Source organism: Anabrus simplex, chromosome 4, assembly GCF_040414725.1.
Source record: "Anabrus simplex isolate iqAnaSimp1 chromosome 4, ASM4041472v1, whole genome shotgun sequence".
Classification (NCBI taxonomy): Eukaryota; Metazoa; Arthropoda; class Insecta; order Orthoptera; family Tettigoniidae; genus Anabrus; species Anabrus simplex.
In genome coordinates, this window is record NC_090268.1 from 20,600,144 (window position 1) to 20,618,217 (window position 18,074).

The 18,074-nt window shown below is 39.4% G+C and overlaps 1 protein-coding gene across 1 annotated transcript in view; it reads right to left on the minus strand.

Moving 5' to 3' along the window:
* Positions 1 to 18,074, minus strand: part of LOC136872353 (lysosomal phospholipase A and acyltransferase-like) — a 49,000-nt gene that overhangs the window by 19,242 nt on the left and 11,684 nt on the right. The window contains exon 3 of the mRNA XM_067146164.2: positions 16,837 to 17,068. Within this exon, the coding sequence (XP_067002265.2) occupies positions 16,837 to 17,068 (232 nt within the window). The remainder of the gene's footprint in view (positions 1 to 16,836; positions 17,069 to 18,074) is intronic.

Below are 18,074 nucleotides of genomic sequence, written 5' to 3' on the forward strand. Positions count from 1 at the left end.
GATGGCTTACAATCTGATAATAGGCCAGGCCTAACAAGTGTGTAACAAGCTAGGAAAAAACACACTTGAATAGGGACAAACAATATACTGAGTTTGACTGGGAAATGTGAAGAGTTAATGGAAGTCATAGAGAGAAGGAAAATATTAATCCTAGGACTGAGTGAAACTAAATGGAAAGGTAAAGGGAAGAAGGAGTTGAGGAATAATTATATCCTTATTGGAATGGTAACAACAGAAAGATGAGGAATGGAGTACAGACAGGTTGCCATCAAGATGAATTTCTGGAAGATCTAGAAGAGACCATCAGTGAAGGGAGGTCATTCAACGTCGGGGACCTCAATGCATAACTCGGGACAGACAGGAATGGCTATGACAATGTTATGAGATGAACAACAGGCAATGGTATGATGGCAAACAGGATGAAAAGTCAGGTTGTAAGTTTCTCCAAGAGGAATAGCCTCATTTTAAATTATTGTCTTGATGGGGTAAAAGTAACTGTACATATTTAGGTGTTGTTAGTATATGGAAAGATCTTCAGTAGGGTAATCACATTAATGAGGCATTTAAGCTTGTAGGAAGGATGTAAAGGAGAGGACGTATAAGTCTCTGGTAAGACCCCACCCAATTAGGATATGGTTTCAACATATGGGACCCACACCAGGATTACTTGAACCGAGAAATGGAAAAGATCCCAAAGAAAGCAGCGCTATTTGTTGAGGGTGATTTCTGACAAAAGCAGTAGTAGTAAGGAAAACATTACATATTTATTCCACAACTCGGAAATTTTCTGCAAGTCATGTGGAACAGCCCAGTCTGATGCCGTGGCCTTGTTGTTATTTTCTTGGGATCCGGAAGAGGTTCAGGACGTGGCCTTGGCATGACAAGAGGATTTTCCACTTGTGATTGGATGGCCAGGATCAATCTAGACGTACCATGTGAGAGTAGGGGGAAGCTGCTATTTAGAATTGATTTAAAACAGCAGAGGTGAGGAGATGTAAGTTTGGTGGAACTGGGACTTGCCTTAAAACTTTTGTGGAACATTGTTGATGTGAAATTTTCTGTAATGTGATGTGTGATACTGGCCTACAAACTGTGGAGTGCTTAGGCACTTTATATTTTATCACTTGTGGCGGCATGATATCTTATATGTTGGTGAAAGCTATGGGGTACTGTATCTCCGACTTTCTATAATTTATGTTCTGGAACAACAAGCATGTGTTGCTCAAGTGAAAGTATCTTTAAACCAAATGTTAGAATCAGTGAACACAGAATTATAAAAGTACAGTATCAATGTGATATAACAAGTGCCAATAATGAGAATATGCAAGTTGTGTTGATATACAGAGAGAGTGAAGGGTATTTATCTACATATATATGCTTTGTAATTAACGTTCATCGGGCTGACTACAGATGGTATCTTGGTCCTCGCTTTTCGTTTCCCACTGTTTTTGTTGTTGTTGTTGGATAACTGTGTAAATATGGAGTCTTCCATCAGTATTTTGTGAGTGTATTCTATGTATATTTTGGTGTGTTGATGAGGTGCTCATGCACAGATATTGTTCAGAATACAGTTAATTATTTTAGAATCAGTGGAGTTACTGATGAACCTAGGTGCAGTTCCTACCTATTTAGTCGTTTTCAGAAGGTTAGGTAAGCCCTTAAGCAGATGTACCAGTACGCAGCTATATGTACACACCCTGGGAGAGAGAATTATCATGCTCTACCGAAATTTGAGGGACCCATTCTGGTGAACTCTGGTGCCCATACTACGGACATTTTGATTAATTATTTTTATTAATTTATTTTATTTCTGTTCCACAATTATCTGTGGAACACAGAGGTGAAAGAGGGTGCTGGTGGGAATGGGTCTATCTACGATAGTCGAAGATGAATTTAAAATTTTAAAATAAAGGTTATATTTCTTTTCAGATCGTAAATGTTAACAAAACACTTCACTTGGTGAAAGAACAATGTTTCAGGTACATAGCAATTTTGCTACAAAACAGAGCAACCAGGAATTGGTAATTTACAATCTCGAGCTTTAAGCTCATAATTTACAAAGTCCCAGCTTCGCTTTAGTGAGATAGAGAAGGCGAGATATCTCCCAAAACACAATTTCCAAGAGCGCCTTACTCCAACAGTTTCAAGTTACGGCCTTCCAAATATCTATTACATTACTAGAGAGGAGCTTACATGCTCTACAAATTCTACCTAGGAGACTGCGCTCCCGAACTCTTACAGCCTACTAAAGGCACCCATTAACTAATACAAGACGGAAAAGAGTGTCTCTGCTCAATACAATTACACCTTCAGGCCTCTCTAGGCACAACCTGCAATTTACAATACCATATGAATTTTAGTTTACACAGGGGTATCTAGTACCCATTCTACAGGGCCTTCATGAAGAAGAACAGGTTAAATTACTGGCCCAAACTCAAAAATGTATGGAGGTGTACACTTGCACTCCTAGAAAACCACGGTTAAAACCCTACTTGGGCTTGCAGCCCGACGATGCAGAGGCTTATCCCACACTACCGAGGTGACTAGAAGGACAAGTTATATTATGATTTACAGGGAAAAAAAAAAAAAAAAAAAAAAGCAGTTACAAAATCATAGTCACCTCGAGATTAATTGAAGGGGAATTCGAGAGGGAAACGCACTCTCTATCCCCGATTTACAGTTTAAGTCCTTAGGACTTGCATGAAATTTTACATGAGTCTGAGTGTGTGTGTGTCTCTCTCTCTCTCTCTCTCTCTCTCTCTCTCTCTCTCTCAGAAATTCGGCGATCAATAAGACAAGTTAATTTGAAAAGGCGTCAGCTTTTATACCCGAGAAGAAGCTTTGGGGATGGCTCTGGTCTAAATCCGGACACACCCTCTCATTTTTATTGGCGGATAAAATAGGTACAAGAAACGTTTGATTGGCTGAAAAATAAATACATTAAAATGCTGATTGGTCAGAAACCAACACTGGCAGGATGAGTTGCAAACCTTGAAGTACCAAAAATAAGAAGAGTCAATCCAGTTCAGAAAACCTATAAACACAAAACTTTTTTAAATTAATGTTTATTTCACTTTGCACCAGAGTGCATGACCTCAGTTCTTTCATAGACATCTATGGAGAAAAGTCTGAATTTCTTAAAATAGTTATTGCAACTAGTGATACACCAAAACAAAACAAAGAAATCCAGTCAGTTTAGGAAACTTCAAAATAACATATTACTCCATCATTTAGCAGTGACATCTTTTGATCAATGTCCCAACTACTTGTACTAGATGTTTCAATTTTTATATATTAGATAGCGTTCTTCAAGGCGCTTCATTTAAATGTACGGGGTTGAGGTGTACCTCCCGGTACAATTTCAATTATTATTCATATATATATATATATATATATATAATTAGATTGCATTCTTCAATGTGATCTGCTGTGGAGAATGGTGTGTTGTTGGGTCTGTGTAACAAACCAAAATGTTGAGTGCTTGTAAGTCACATGTATCGAAGTGTCAAACATAGAGGACTATGTATATCATGAATTTATGTTTCTGGTTACTGACTTGCACCAAATTAAAAATTTATGGTTATATTTAAAAGGTTCTCTCTGTATTTCCAAACTTTCTACATTATGTAAGTCATGCAAGAGAACTAAATGAAAGAGACCTGATATTAAGAGTTCACAATCAGGTACAAGACTTTTGAAAAAGAAAACTGGTCAGCAGCCAGGACTCCAAAACATTTATCTACAAGGAGTTTCTTCATATTCCCCGTCAGGAAGCCAAAAATTTAGAAATGAGTCTTCCACTTGAGAGTGTCACATAGCACTGGGTTTCACTCAATCTACACTTAAAACATGTTCAGTATCAGATTAGATTCCTGAGGGCAAAGGAAGCTAGGTATAGGCCAATCATCATCCTACTTACGAGGAATGGCCCTCGGCTCATACAAGAAATTTTTGTTCACAATTTATTTAGAAGCTTTAAGTACCACTGTGATTAGGATTATGAAGTCCTTGTGATACTTCAGAGAAGTGACCCTTAACACTAGAACGGCCAGAGCGGTCATTTTGACCGTTAGCGAAATTCAAGGTATTTCCACGCTCGTATATTTTTATGCACAAGGTTGTTCTTTTGTGACTTTTAATCTTTTAGGGTTATGTACATTCACGCCAAAAATTACATCCGTAGATAATAAGGGAACACCGATATTGTCCCTTATACCTAGGAAGGCCATAAGCGGTCATTTTTGACCGCTTCACTTCCTTGATACGGAGAGCTCTATTCTGCTCACTGCTTGCTTCCTGTGATATATTCACAAGTGGCGCTACAGGGGCGTATGATGTAACTAAATAGTATGGCTCTAGCAGTGGTTGCAAGTGGACGAGTTAGTGCCTGTCCCTTGTGTCGTATAGTGCGTAATAATGGCTCGGCGGCATAAACTTACTCCTGTTCAATTATTAGCCGAACTTGAAAAGCTAGGAGAAGACGAATCAGGTGACGAAGATACATTATCAGATATAGACGCAATGAGTGACGATGAGGATTTTATACCTCAACAGTGTGATAATATGTCGGATAGTGATGGTGATTCGGCTGATGAAAATATGCACACAGTGGACTTCACACCTACGAGAGACGCAGTTACTCCTTCAACCAGCCGTGATCAATCTTGCAGCAGAGGACAATCTCTTAGCAGCAGGCAACCTGTTCGAAGAGGAAGGGGACGAGGTGGGAGAGGTCATGAACTGGTAAAGTCTTCTTAATTTGCACCAGGGGATCAGTTATGTGGTAATGATGGAACAACTATTTGGACTGTTGTCGACAGTACTGGGAACCCCCTGGAAGGATGGTTGCTCAAAATGTACTGAAAGAGGCAGCAGGGCCTACTTCTCACGCTAAGCGTAACGTTGAGACTGACAGCAAGATTAGTGCCTGGTGTTTATTCATTGACGCATCCATGTTGAAGCATATACAGATGTGCACAGAGACCGAAGCTCGTAGACAGACAACGGATAATAATTGGTCTATTTCTTTGGAAGAATTAGATGTTTTTATTGCTTTGTTATACGCCCGTGGAGCTTATAAACTTACTAGTCTAGCTGTAGATCATATGTGGTCTTCTTTATGGGGTCCCCCTGTTTTCACTATCACTATGGCAAGAAACAGGTTCAAAGAAATTCTAAGGTATTTGCGCTTTGATCTCCGTAAAACTAGATCCACTCGTTTGAAGATAGATAAATTTGCTTTGGCTTCGGTTATTTGGAATAGATTTATTGAGAATTGTTATGCGTGCCATAAACCAGGAGTAAATGTCACAGCTGATGAACAACTTTTCCCCAGCAAAGCTCGGAGCAGGTTCACGCAGTACATGGCCAACAAGCCAGATAAATTTGAAATAAAATTCTGGCTACTGGTAGACGTTGATTCAAAGTATGTGTGCAATGGGTTTCCTTATCTTGGGAAAGACGAAATGCGACCCGCCAATGAGTCACTGCCTGAAAATGTTGTCATGAAACTTATGGACCCATACCTCATGAAAGGACGTAACGTGACCACTGATAACTTCTTTACATCGGTAAAGTTGGCTGAGAGACTGAAAGAGAAGAAAACTAGTATTGTTGGAACAATCAATCGAGTGAGGAAGGAAATCCTGGTGTCAATCAAAGCACTACGTATGAATCTGTACGAGACTGTCGTACTTCAGAAGGAAGATCACACTACTCTCACAGTATATAAAGGAAAAGTGAACAAGAATGTGCTTCTGCTAAGCACTCTACACCCAAACGTTAAAGTCAGTGAACATAACAAGAAGCTCCCTAGTACTACTGAATTTTATAACGGAACTAAGTATGGTGTGGATGTAGTTGATCAAATGGAGCGTAAATACTCCACTAGAGCTGGATAGTCTACAAGGAAGTTATGGGACAGAGAATCTCTCGACATGATTATATTCTTGAAGTAATACAAGAACCAAGATCTGATTTTGTGAAGACAAGATCCCGGTTGATTAAACTCCCTACACTTCAGCCTGAGCCTCAGATTCAGGTTCAATGTGCCAGTCATAAGCGACGACAATGTCAAGTGAACTCCAATTGTAAACAGAACAAAACCTCTGACACATGTTCTTCGTGCAACAAAGTAGTCTGTGGAAAATGTTCGTGTAAGGTAATAACTTGCATAAATTGATTGTCAAGTGCCTAAATAGGCTTGTAAACAAATAGAGACCGTTATTTTTTATCATAATTTTTCACAAAGTCCGCTGAAATATTTCATTGTTACCTATTAGAAGTGAGAGAATATGAACAATTATTAATATTTAACAATGGCTTGATCTGTATACAATACATCCTATTGGTTAACTGTTGTTTTAAAATAAATTATTGAACATTCTCATGTTCCCCAGACCCTGGATCCTAGGTATATGTCAGCAAGCGGCAGCAGTCAAAATGACCGCCTGTGGCCTTTATAGATATAAGGAATGTTCGGCCGTTCTAGTGTTAAGTTGCTCAATATTGCACTTCAAAAATGTCCACGAGTTTTCCGAACAATATCATGAAACAATATCGATGATTACAATAGGCACCTTGTAGCAAAAGCAATATCTGAACAATCCCCAGAATCACATTCTTGAAATAAAAAATCAAATGCTACTTCAGTCACAGTCTTGAATTTAAGAATATGGTGCCAGTAATGGACACATTTTCCTTCATTCCTTCCCATCTCAAATTGGAATAGAATGCTTTGTTTTATCACCAGTTCTTTAATTGCCTTGTTTTCTCAAAAATTAAGTTTCTTTTTTGCTCCACATAATCAACAATGTACTTTTCAGAGATGGATGTCTCTTCGATAAGATGCTGTTGGTAGTCACTATATGTGATAAATGAAAATCCACAGCCTTTTTCCAGTCATTCCACCAGGTCAGGAATGGAATGAATGAAGCCCCCATCCAGCGGCAAGGATAGGAAATGCGCCGGCTGTTGAAGCCTGTCGCACTCCTCTGGGCCAATGATAAACGACTGACAGATGAAATGTTAATGGAGTGTGTTGCTGGAATGAAAGATGACAGGGAAAACCGGAGTACCCGGAGAAAAACCTGTCCCGTCTCAGCTTTGTCCAGCACAAATCGCACATGGAGTGACCTGGATTTGAGCCACAGTTTCCAGCAGTGAGAGACCAGCGCGTTGCCGCCTGAGCCACGGAGGCTGCCACTTTACGTGATAAATTATCATAAATACAGGGGAGATATTCTTCTGAAAAACAATGTTGGATTCCTTTTCTTGGGACGGTTCATATTCACTGCTAGCTTCTCTTAAAGTGGTACTATTTCTGCCACCAACACTAGCCCTAAACTCTTTAAAACTACTAATCACTGTATTATCAACAAAGTTTTCTTCTCCATCAAATGTTACTGCAGTTGAGCAATCAAATGAATTGTCATGTTTCTGAATAATAAAAGCTTCCAAAAACACAGTAAAAGTTTACTGTTTCATTATGTCTTCTACACAGTCTTCCATTTGATAACTCCTTCTGAATAAAATATTCCAAATATTAATATTTTCATTCATGTTTGCTGTATCCGTATGAAAATACTGTGACACGTACAGTAAACATAGTCTGACTTGTTATTACTTTGTCAAAAGAATATTATTCCAAAAATTTATCATGCTTGATACAGTTCGCTCGCAGACTGCAAGATCATTGATAGAGCTCCAGAACCTGCAACTTTTGATTCTGAAAGTGAAGAAGATGATCACTAAAACAGAGCATCAAGACTGTGCAATGAATAAGTTATAAATATATATTTTTTTTTTTTTGCTAGGGGCTTTACGTCGCGCCGACACAGATAGGTCTTATGGCGACGATGGGATAGGAAAGGCGTAGGAGTTGGAAGGAAGCGGCCGTGGCCTTAATTAAGGTACAGCCCCAGCATTTGCCTGGTGTGAAAATGGGAAACCACGGAAAACCATTTTCAGGGCTGCCGATAGTGGGATTCGAACCTACTATCTCCCAGATGCAAGCTCACAGCCGCGCGCCTCTACACGCACGGCCAACTCGCCCGGTGTTATAAATATTAAGCTCTAATACCCACTCACTAGTGAGCTGTAATTCCTTGATAACATTATACTATTAAAAATAGGAGAGGATTTCCACCAATCAATACTTATTTATTGTATATATTAAACTACAGGACCGGTTTCGACCTCATATTCAAGGTCATCTTCAGCTGAACCATACATACATATTTATATAATGAAGCTTTGATTAAGATTGTGGTGTTGAAGGAATGCCATCATATGATGATGTACATTTAGTTACATACAAATGGGGCACGTCTTAGCGTGAACTGGCGTATATGTCATTCTGTACAATATTGCAACTGTATGTCTAAAATGTTGAAGGTCTTAAAACTAGTGTATAAAACACGTCTTTTCCTAAACTAACTTATATATATGTACAAGATAAAAACAATATATAAAAACACTTCATGCATATGAACATTCGTTCTTGCTTGGTGGTCAATACATCGACTAACTTCTGTATTTAAGTCTTATTCACAGTTGTACACTTCAGCTGCTATTCTTAGAGTTTGTAAAATTGCATGGATAAAAGTTTTGTCTTCCTGTGCGTATGTGAGATAAAACACTTTCAATTTTAAATAGGTGCCAAATGTATGGATGAATTTCAAGTAAAATATGTTCAGCTCTGCTGTGTGTGTTGCCCTTTTATTAGAACCAATTCATGTTGTCTTTTTGGCGTCCGTAAATTTGGATGACATTGGTTTCAAAGTAGTGGCTCCTTTCCCATTTGTAGCTGTGCAATGATATGTTTATCTGTGGAAGATAAGATTGAGTTATAAGTGATATTGTGTGGAGGAATGTCTAAGGGTTATGTGTGTGAAATTGCACAGCTACAAATGGGAAAGGAGCCACTACTTTGAAACCAATGTCATCCAAATTTACGGACGCCAAAAAGACAACATGAATTGGTTCTAATAAAAGGGCAACACACACAGCAGAGCTGAACATATTTTACTTGAATTTCATCCATACATTTGGCACCTTTTTAAAATTGAAAGTGTTTTATCTCACATACGCACAGGAAGACAAAACTTTTATCCATGCAATTTTACAAACTCTAAGAATAGCAGCTGAAGTGTACAACTGTAAATAAGACTTAAATACAGAAGTTAGTCGATGTATTGACCACCAAGCAAGAACGAATGTTCATATGCATGAAGTGTTTTTATATATTGTTTTTATCTTGTACATATATATAAGTTAGTTTAGGAAAAGACGTGTTTTATACACTAGTTTTAAGACCTTCAACATTTTAGACATACAGTTGCAATATTGTACAGAATGACATATACGCCAGTTCACGCTAAGACGTGCCCCATTTGTATGTAACTAAATGAACATCATCATATGGCATTCCTTCAACACCACAATCTTAATCAAAGCTTCATTATATAAATATGTATGTATGGTTCAGCTGAAGATTACCTTGAATATGAGGTCGAAACCGGTCCTGTAGTTTAATATATACAATAAATAAGTATTGATTGGTGGAAATCCTCTCCTATTTTTAATTGTGCAATTGTCAATACGGAAATGAAGATTATAGATTACGATAACATTATACTATATCAGTTAAGTCTTTTAAAATTATACTGCCGGGCTCAGTGGCTCAGACGGTTGAGGCACTGGCCTTCTGACCCCAACTTGGCAGGTTCGATCCGGTGGTATTTGAGGGTGCTCAAATACGTAGCCTCATGTCGGGAGATTTCCTGGCACGTAAAATACTTATGGTAGCTATAAGATGATTATATACCTTAAAAGGTGTGTTACTGCCTCCAATAACAAAAATTTATAAAGCTTTGTTTGGAAAGTTGAGTATTTGTTGTCATTATGTTACATTTTTACCACTTGTTTTGAGTAATTGTGGTCTTACTATGGCATTAAAAAATCATCCATCCAGATAATTACCATTGGTGAATCTCATTAAATCATAATTCCACAACAGTGTTGCTATATCAACCACCAGTGAAAACACACTAAGTCAGGACAACTCAATAATTAACAAAATAAAAATTATACTGAGATAAATAAAAATAAATATGAATTAAATGAGACATTCTAAAGAGCCTTTATAAGTACGTAGGCAAGTCAATAAGTATCTGCAATTTTGCTCTAATTGTCTTTAGGTTGGCTCTATGGTGTTTTGTGCTCACGAGCCGCTAGATGGAACTGTTGCCTACGTCTGTGGTAGGTTTCAGTGTTATCAGATCAGTACACCTTGCGCTATTGTGACGTACAGATGGCCATGCTACACTCTGTTTACACCAAGGAAGAACAGTGTTCTGTAATCCGTTTTTTGTGGTCTGAGGGTGTACCAGGACGGAAATTCATATAAGACGTTCAGCACAATACGGGGACAATGTTTTGCCACAGCAAAGTGTTTACCAGGCGATCGAACAGTTCAAAAGTGGTCACACGAGCGTGAAGGATGAGGAAAGATCCGGGCATCCACCTGCAGCCGCAACTGATGCCAATATTGAACAAGTGCATGATATGACCCTGAATAACACAAGAGTGATGCCAAAACTGAACTCTACATTCTCCCCAAACTAAAACTCCACTTTTTCCACAATAAGCAAAACATAGCTTAGCGAGTTTCTCCAGCAAGCCCACGAATCAACTACTAGCTGAGGTAACTGACTGACTGACGTTTCAATTCCCCCCACCACTCTCCTCCTCCAAGATTAGAAGTGCTGTTGCAGTACACAAGCTTGTTTAGAACTGTAAGATGAGTCTGTGCACACACTTTTACAAACAAATTCCTGTTTGAACCAAAGCCTTTACCTTCCAATCCTCCAGAGCCCTTCATGTCCTGCACACAGATAGCTTTGCCTTTCTTTTATCTGTGCAATGCCCTCAAACTTGGGCACAAATCAGCAGCACAATACAGCATTCCAATTACATTTCAATTCAACATACTGTCAGCTAAATAAACAGGGTCTCTCTTACAAACCCAGACTGTCCAGCGGAGTTTTTACTCTTCGAGACCTAAGCAGCTCTACGGGAGGCGCACGTATAGTTCTTGACCTTGCAAGGTGCGTGCACGTGTTTGACCTAGCATCAATAGCCCTCTGAATCGCAGCTGTTAACATGGTGTGACAGTTATCATTGTAAAACCATATTTTCACATAAAAGTGGTTTTGAGTACGAGTTGGCTCGATGGGTACGCCATGCATTTGTTTGCCAATTTCCTGGTGAACACAGCACAGATTCACGTAATTGTAAATAAATTTGGAACTACCGGCTCAGTGCTCAATAAAAAATATGTGCGCACATGAACAGTTTTAACAGAGGAAAAGCTAGATGATACTGCTGCGAATCTTGAATGGTCATCAAATAAATCTCACAAAATTAGCACAAGTAGGAGTTTCTGTCTGTTCTGCACACAGAGCTACAAAGCTGTTACACATCAAACTGTACAGGTTTACACGCGCCCATGGTTTAATAAACCACCCAGTGATGAACAACTAGCCCAGAATTATACACATGAAGTAACACCGGAAGTAACCACTGCTGAGACTGAAAATACACTTAAACAACTAAGGAATAAAAAATCCCCTGGGGAGGATAAAATAACGAACGAAATGCTGAAATTAGGTGGAAGAGATCTGCTAGAAGCCGTGATAATACTCATCAACAAGTGCATTAACTCTGGAAAAATACCAGAAAATTGGAAAAATGCTGAAGTGATACTTCTTTTCAAGAAAGGTGATAAGGAAAATTTAGAGAACTATCGTCCTGTGAGTTTGTTATCACACCTCTTTTTTTTTTTTTTTTTTTTTTGCTAGTTGTTTTACATCGCACCGACACAGATAGGTCTTATGGCGACGATGGGACAGGAAAGGGCTAGGAGTGGGAAGGAACCGGCCGTGGCCTTAATTAAGGTACAGCCCCAGCATTTGCCTGGTGTGAAAATGGGAAACCACGGAAAACCATTTTCAGGACTGCCGACAGTGGGGTTCGAACCTACTATCTCCCGAATACTGGATACTGGCCGCACTTAAGCGACTGCAGCTATCGAGCTTGGTATATCACACCTTTACAAGCTCCTGACTAAAATTGTAACCAAACACCTCACAAGAGAACTGGATTTTTATCAACCTGCCGAGCAAGCAGGATTTCGTAAAGGTTTCTCAACTATTGAACACATCCAGAATATTCGTCGTCTTCTTGAGAAAACCACTGAGAACAACATCAAGATTCATCTGCCCTTCACTGATTATAAAAAGCTTTTGACTCAGTGGAGATTTGGGCAATCATGAAGGCACTTCAAAATGCCATGATAAACTCAAGGTATATAAAGCTCCTGGAAAACATTTTTATGATCAAGCAACAATGGTAGTCAGAGTGGACGAACACCTCATTACCAATAAAATCCTAGTTGGCAAAGGAGTTCGACAAGGTGACACTATCTCTCCAAAGCTGTTTACCCTTGCCTTGGAAGATGTTTTCAAAACCCCTCACTGGGATAATAAAGGAATAAAAATCAATGGGTTATATTTGAACCACCTGCATTTTGGCAATGGCATTCTGCTTATAAGTAAAAATCTAGAAAGCATGATCCAAGAATTAAAAACTGCCTCTGCTAAGATTGAGTTGGAAATGAACATTAATAAAACGAAAATACTAAGCCCAGACAGTAAACCACTTAAAATGGGAAACCAATATATAGAAGCTGTCGATGAGTACATCTATCTTGGACACAAGATAAAAGTTGGAAAAGACAACCAACGTGCAGAAATTCCTTGCAGAATAGGTACGAGTTGGACAGCATTCCAAAAACTAAGATTCATCCTCACCAACAAGGATGTTCCAATTAAGCTGAAGACCAAGGTTTATAATACGTGCGTGCTGCCAGTTACTACTTACGGTCTGGAAACGATGACTCTGACGAAGGAAAGTGCTCGCAAGCTCCAGCGAACACAACGAGCCATGGAGCAACAGATGCTAGGGATCAGCCTTAGGGATAAGATCCGTTCAGAGGACATCAGGAGAAGAACTAATGTAACAGACATCCTAGAGAGAGTAGCAATGGGTAGGACACGTAGCTCGACAAGAATGCAACAGATGGACCTCTAGGATTGTTCACTGGAGACCATGGGAACACAAGAGAGGCATTGGAAGATCCCAGAAGAGATGGCTCGACAACATAAAGCTGTTGGCTGGAACACGCTGGTTCCAAGTGGCTCAAGACTGAAGATGATGGAAGCATATGGAAGAGGCTTATATCCAGCAGTGGATTGAAATAGGCTAGAAAAGAAGAAGAAGAAGGTTGTTTAAAACCTGGTGATCCAGCCACAAGAGTGAGATATTGTGAGTGGTATCTTGCACCAATCGATGGCCCACAGCTTGTTTTCTTTTCGGATGAGGCCTGGTTTCATCTTAATGGTCGTGTGAACAGTCATAAGTCTCACTATTGGCGTGCAGAAAATCCTAATGGTGTTTATGAAGTCCCTTATTATGGAGGATGACACTTCCAGCATCTTATATAAGGTAAGATTTACGAAAGATTGTATACACTCTTAAAGCATGGGGGCCGCACGCAACGTAAGTTGGGCTGAGGCAGCCTGCTGAAGCGCAGAGTACGGTCTGGGTTTATAAGAGAGACCCTGTGTTACAATCAATGAAGGAAGCTCAAGCAACATTTAATCCATCATGTGCACTTTGATAACTTGGTTTGAGAAAAAATGAATGATGCCAGGTTTACACATGCATAAATTGACTGGTGCCAGCAGTAGCTCAGTAGCTTTTGACGTGCAAGTAACAAAGGCTTGCACGTATAAACATTAACTGGCATGCAAGTTCAATCCATGTATGCATGGATCTGAAATGTTAGTAGCGTTCCAACTCTCCTTGCGCCAGTGATGACTTATTGCGCCACAGAAGATTCCTTGGTAACGTGTAAACAAGAAGAGATTAAAACACGCTGAAGTTGCTTTTCTGTGAAGTGTTGTGTCGTGGGATCAGAATTTAATTAATAATGTATGCAAAGTGAAACTGAGAAAAAATTATAAAATTCCTTCAAGCATACGAACAAACAATATCCTTGTTTGTAGGATGTGAACTGCAGTTTATATAAGAACAGGGATGCTCGAATTGTGCATTTTGGACCTAGATACAAATACTGTAAAGATGCAAAAGAATCTCCAGATGCTGAATATCTCAGAATAATTTCCAGCTTCAGTTTTGGTGGTAACGCATCTCTCTTTGTAATATTTTGTTTTCGTACCATTGGTGTCACATGTTCCAATAAAAAATCTGTGAATGATCTTTTAGTGGAAGCTCAGTTAAAAGTCATCCAGATGCACCTATGAGGACGGTTAGAAAAGTTCTCGGAATCACCGCTAGATGTCAGTTCCAGAGCAACGAGGTTCCCGCTCAATAATCACACATCCTTTGTGAGTGAACACGTGGCGCGTTAGTGCTCTAGCTGCAGGAGTGTGGTAGTGACGACTCTTTGTTGTTGTTCCCGCGTAGTGATTTGTGACAATGGAAAAAACAGATTCGAGCAGTGATTAAATACTTTGTAAAGAAAGGTATGAAAGCAAAGAAAATTCATGCCAACTTTCAGAACACACTGGGGGACTCTGCTCCTTCATTTTCAACTGTTGCCAAGTGGACCAGCAAGTTTAAATTTGGTCGGGAGAGCTTGGATGATTATCCGCATAGTGGAGGCCAAAAAGTGTTACGACCCCAGAATTTATCACACAAGTGCATAAAATGGTGATGGAGGATTGTCGACTGAAAGTGCGGGAGATTGCTGAAGCTGTAGGGATGTCTTCTGAACGGGTATATTATATTTTAACCGAAGAATTGGGTATGAAAAAATTATCTGCAAGATGGGGGCCGCGGCTCTTGACATTGGACAATAAACGCACCAGATTAGAAATGTCCGAACAAAGTCTGGCCCATTTTCAGTGCAACCAACAAGATTTCTTGTGCCGGTTTGTGACTACAGATGAAACTTGGGTCGACTACTATACCCCAGAGACAAAACAGCAGTCAAAGCAGTGGAAACATGCTGATTCACCACCCCCAAAGAAAGCAAAGGCAGTGCGTTTGGCTGGAAAGGTCATGGCCTCAGTTTTCTGGGATGCAAAAGGCATTCTGCTGATAGATTATCTTCCTACTGGCCAAACAATTACAGGGCAATACTATGCAAACCTCCTAGACCAACTACAGGAAAAGATACGCGAAACAAGGCCTGGTTTGGCAAGGAGAAAGGTCATCTTTCATGAGGACAATGCTCTGCCGCACACAAGTGTTATTGCCATAACAAAACTTCATGAACTGGGGTACAAATTGTTGCCACATCCACCTTATTTACCTGATTTGGCACCATCAGACTTTCATCTATTCCCCAAGCTGAAAATTTTCCTTGGTGGACGGAGATTTTCTACAAGGGAAGAACCAACAGCCGAATCGGAGAGGTATTTTGCAGGCCTGGAGGAATCTCATTTTCGAGATGGGATCAAGGCATTGGAACATCGCTGGACCAAATGCATTAGTCTACAGGGAGACTATGTTGAAAAATAAAAGCAGTTCCACCGAGGTAAGATACTTAATTCTAGTACATTCCGAGAACTTTTCAAAGCACCTACGTACATCATCCCTTCATACAATCTGCTTTCTCACCCACACGCGACTTTTACAAAGTTTTCGTTTTTCGAGATCATTTATCATGTTCTTAACCAACAATGCTGTAACTATTCGGCAGGCGTCACAAATTATTCACTCGATATCTTCTCAAAATCAAATCAAAATCTCTTTATTTGCAAATGAGGTGTCTACCTTTTCTTGTTAAACTCACTTCAGAATGAGACATGCATATAAACCTGTTCTGGCGTGCCAGTAGGACTGGTGAACGAACTGGCGCCAGTGAATCTATGCATGTGTAAACCCACCATAACCAATCCACAAATAGTTCTGTAATTTGAGATAAGTGCTAAAGAGATGTTTGTATTTTAATTCGAGGGTGTATCAAAATTAAATACTCCAATTTCCAGGGATAATGGAAGAGACAAAAACAAATTATTTCTGGTAAATAACCATCAATCTGAAATGAATTATGGACAAACAGGCCATGACGTCAGAATGCGATGTCTGTGTTGTGACAACATGCAGTATGTTTGCATTCCTTTAATCCAACTGAATCCAAGCAAGATGAGGTGCACTTTTAAACAGTTCAAGTAACAGTTCAGATTACGATTAAACTGGCATGTAATAGTTTTATTTTTAACTACCTCAAAATTTATTTAAACTATTGAGTTCCAACCTATGGTTAAGTAAAAAATATCTGTGTCCCTTCTATCATCCTGAGGCTCTGTGGCTAAATAGTTATCGTGCTGGCCTTTAGGCCAGGGGGCCCCGGGATCGATTCCTGGCCGGGTCGAGAATTTTAACCTTCATTGGTTAATTTCAATGGCTGCATGTTTGTGCTGTCCCCAACATCCCTGCAACTCACACACCAAACAACACTATCCTCCACCACAATAACGCGCAGTTATCTATACACAGCAGATGCCGTCCACCCTCATTGGAGGGTCTGTCTTACAAGGACTGCATCCAGCTAGAAATAGCCACACAAAATTATTATTACATCATCCCGAGAAGTTTGAGTATTAAATTTTGATACACCCTGTATAATGAATTAAAAATAAACCCGCTAACAACTCACATGGTTCTTGGTAATAACCAACCCAGCATTTTCCAGACAATCATAAAACTGATCAGAAAAAATGAGTATGAAGAGAATATACTCACTGGGAGCTCTTCGGAAATCATACGGAGCACCTCGAATGGACAAATTCCGTTCATATCCCATTTCTACCAGCGTATTAGCTATGTCTTTGAAATATGCTCCTGGTGATGCTCTACTTGGATCAAGCCACTCAACGGTTGTGCTGTTACCAAAGCCAGGAATTCTTATTTCCACACCCTCAGGACTAGAAGTAGTTCTGGTTACATTATCATACTCAAGTCTCATGTTGTCAATCTATAAAAGATAGCCAGGCAATAATTAAACTGAGATGTACTGTGCATGACACTTAGATGTTTAATGGAATAAGCACCTTTTAAAACATAGCTTTTTTTTACACTTTATGGAAGTCTGAATGATGCCTGACCCCACTGATGAATGTTTTGTTCCAGGAATACCAGTCTGAAATAGTGATTAGTGAACTAAATATATTTTTATATAAAACAAAACGTTAGCTAATAACTCTCTTAATGTATGTTAGGGCGTGTAGGAGATAAAATACAGAAATTTCAAATACTTCTCTCCACTACTCAGAAAATACATTGATGTTTTCCAGCTTAGAAGATGATAGAATGAGGTATAACATGTAACTGTGAGTTTGCATTCTTATAGCAACATATAGATATTTGCAAGTTATGAGTTATAAATTTCATATTGGGATCCATATTGAACTACGTATGGGCTCATGAAATAATTATCTTATAGAAGTCCACCTTTCCAATACAGCCTCCTGCTCCATAAAGTCCACCAAAAAGACAACTTTATAGTCCCAAAAAATGGCAGCCACTGTTTTCCTGTTCCTCAGTGTCAGTTTAAACATTTTTGGCTTGTTCAGAGAAGAATGATGCATCCACTGCTTAGACTGTTCTTTGGTTTCTGGAGTGCCATACAGCACCCTAAGTTTCACCGCCAGTAACGATAGACTTCAAAAACTCTTCCCCCCCACTATGGTAACTCACAAGAAACATTATGGCTGACGCTGAGTTCTGTGATCGTCAGTCAACACTGTTGGGACCTAACATGAACAAAGTTTCCAGTATTCTAAGCGTTGAGTCACAATTGTGTACAGAGAAGACCATGAAATGTCCAGGATTGCTGTAGCAAGTTTGCTGATCGTAAACCTCCATTTCTGGCTACAAACAAAAAACTTTAGAAGGCTGCCGAGACGCACATTAATTCACAGGTGGCAGACTTCTTTGCAGAGGGCATCGGAAAGCTGGTGTCAAGATACAACAAATGCTTA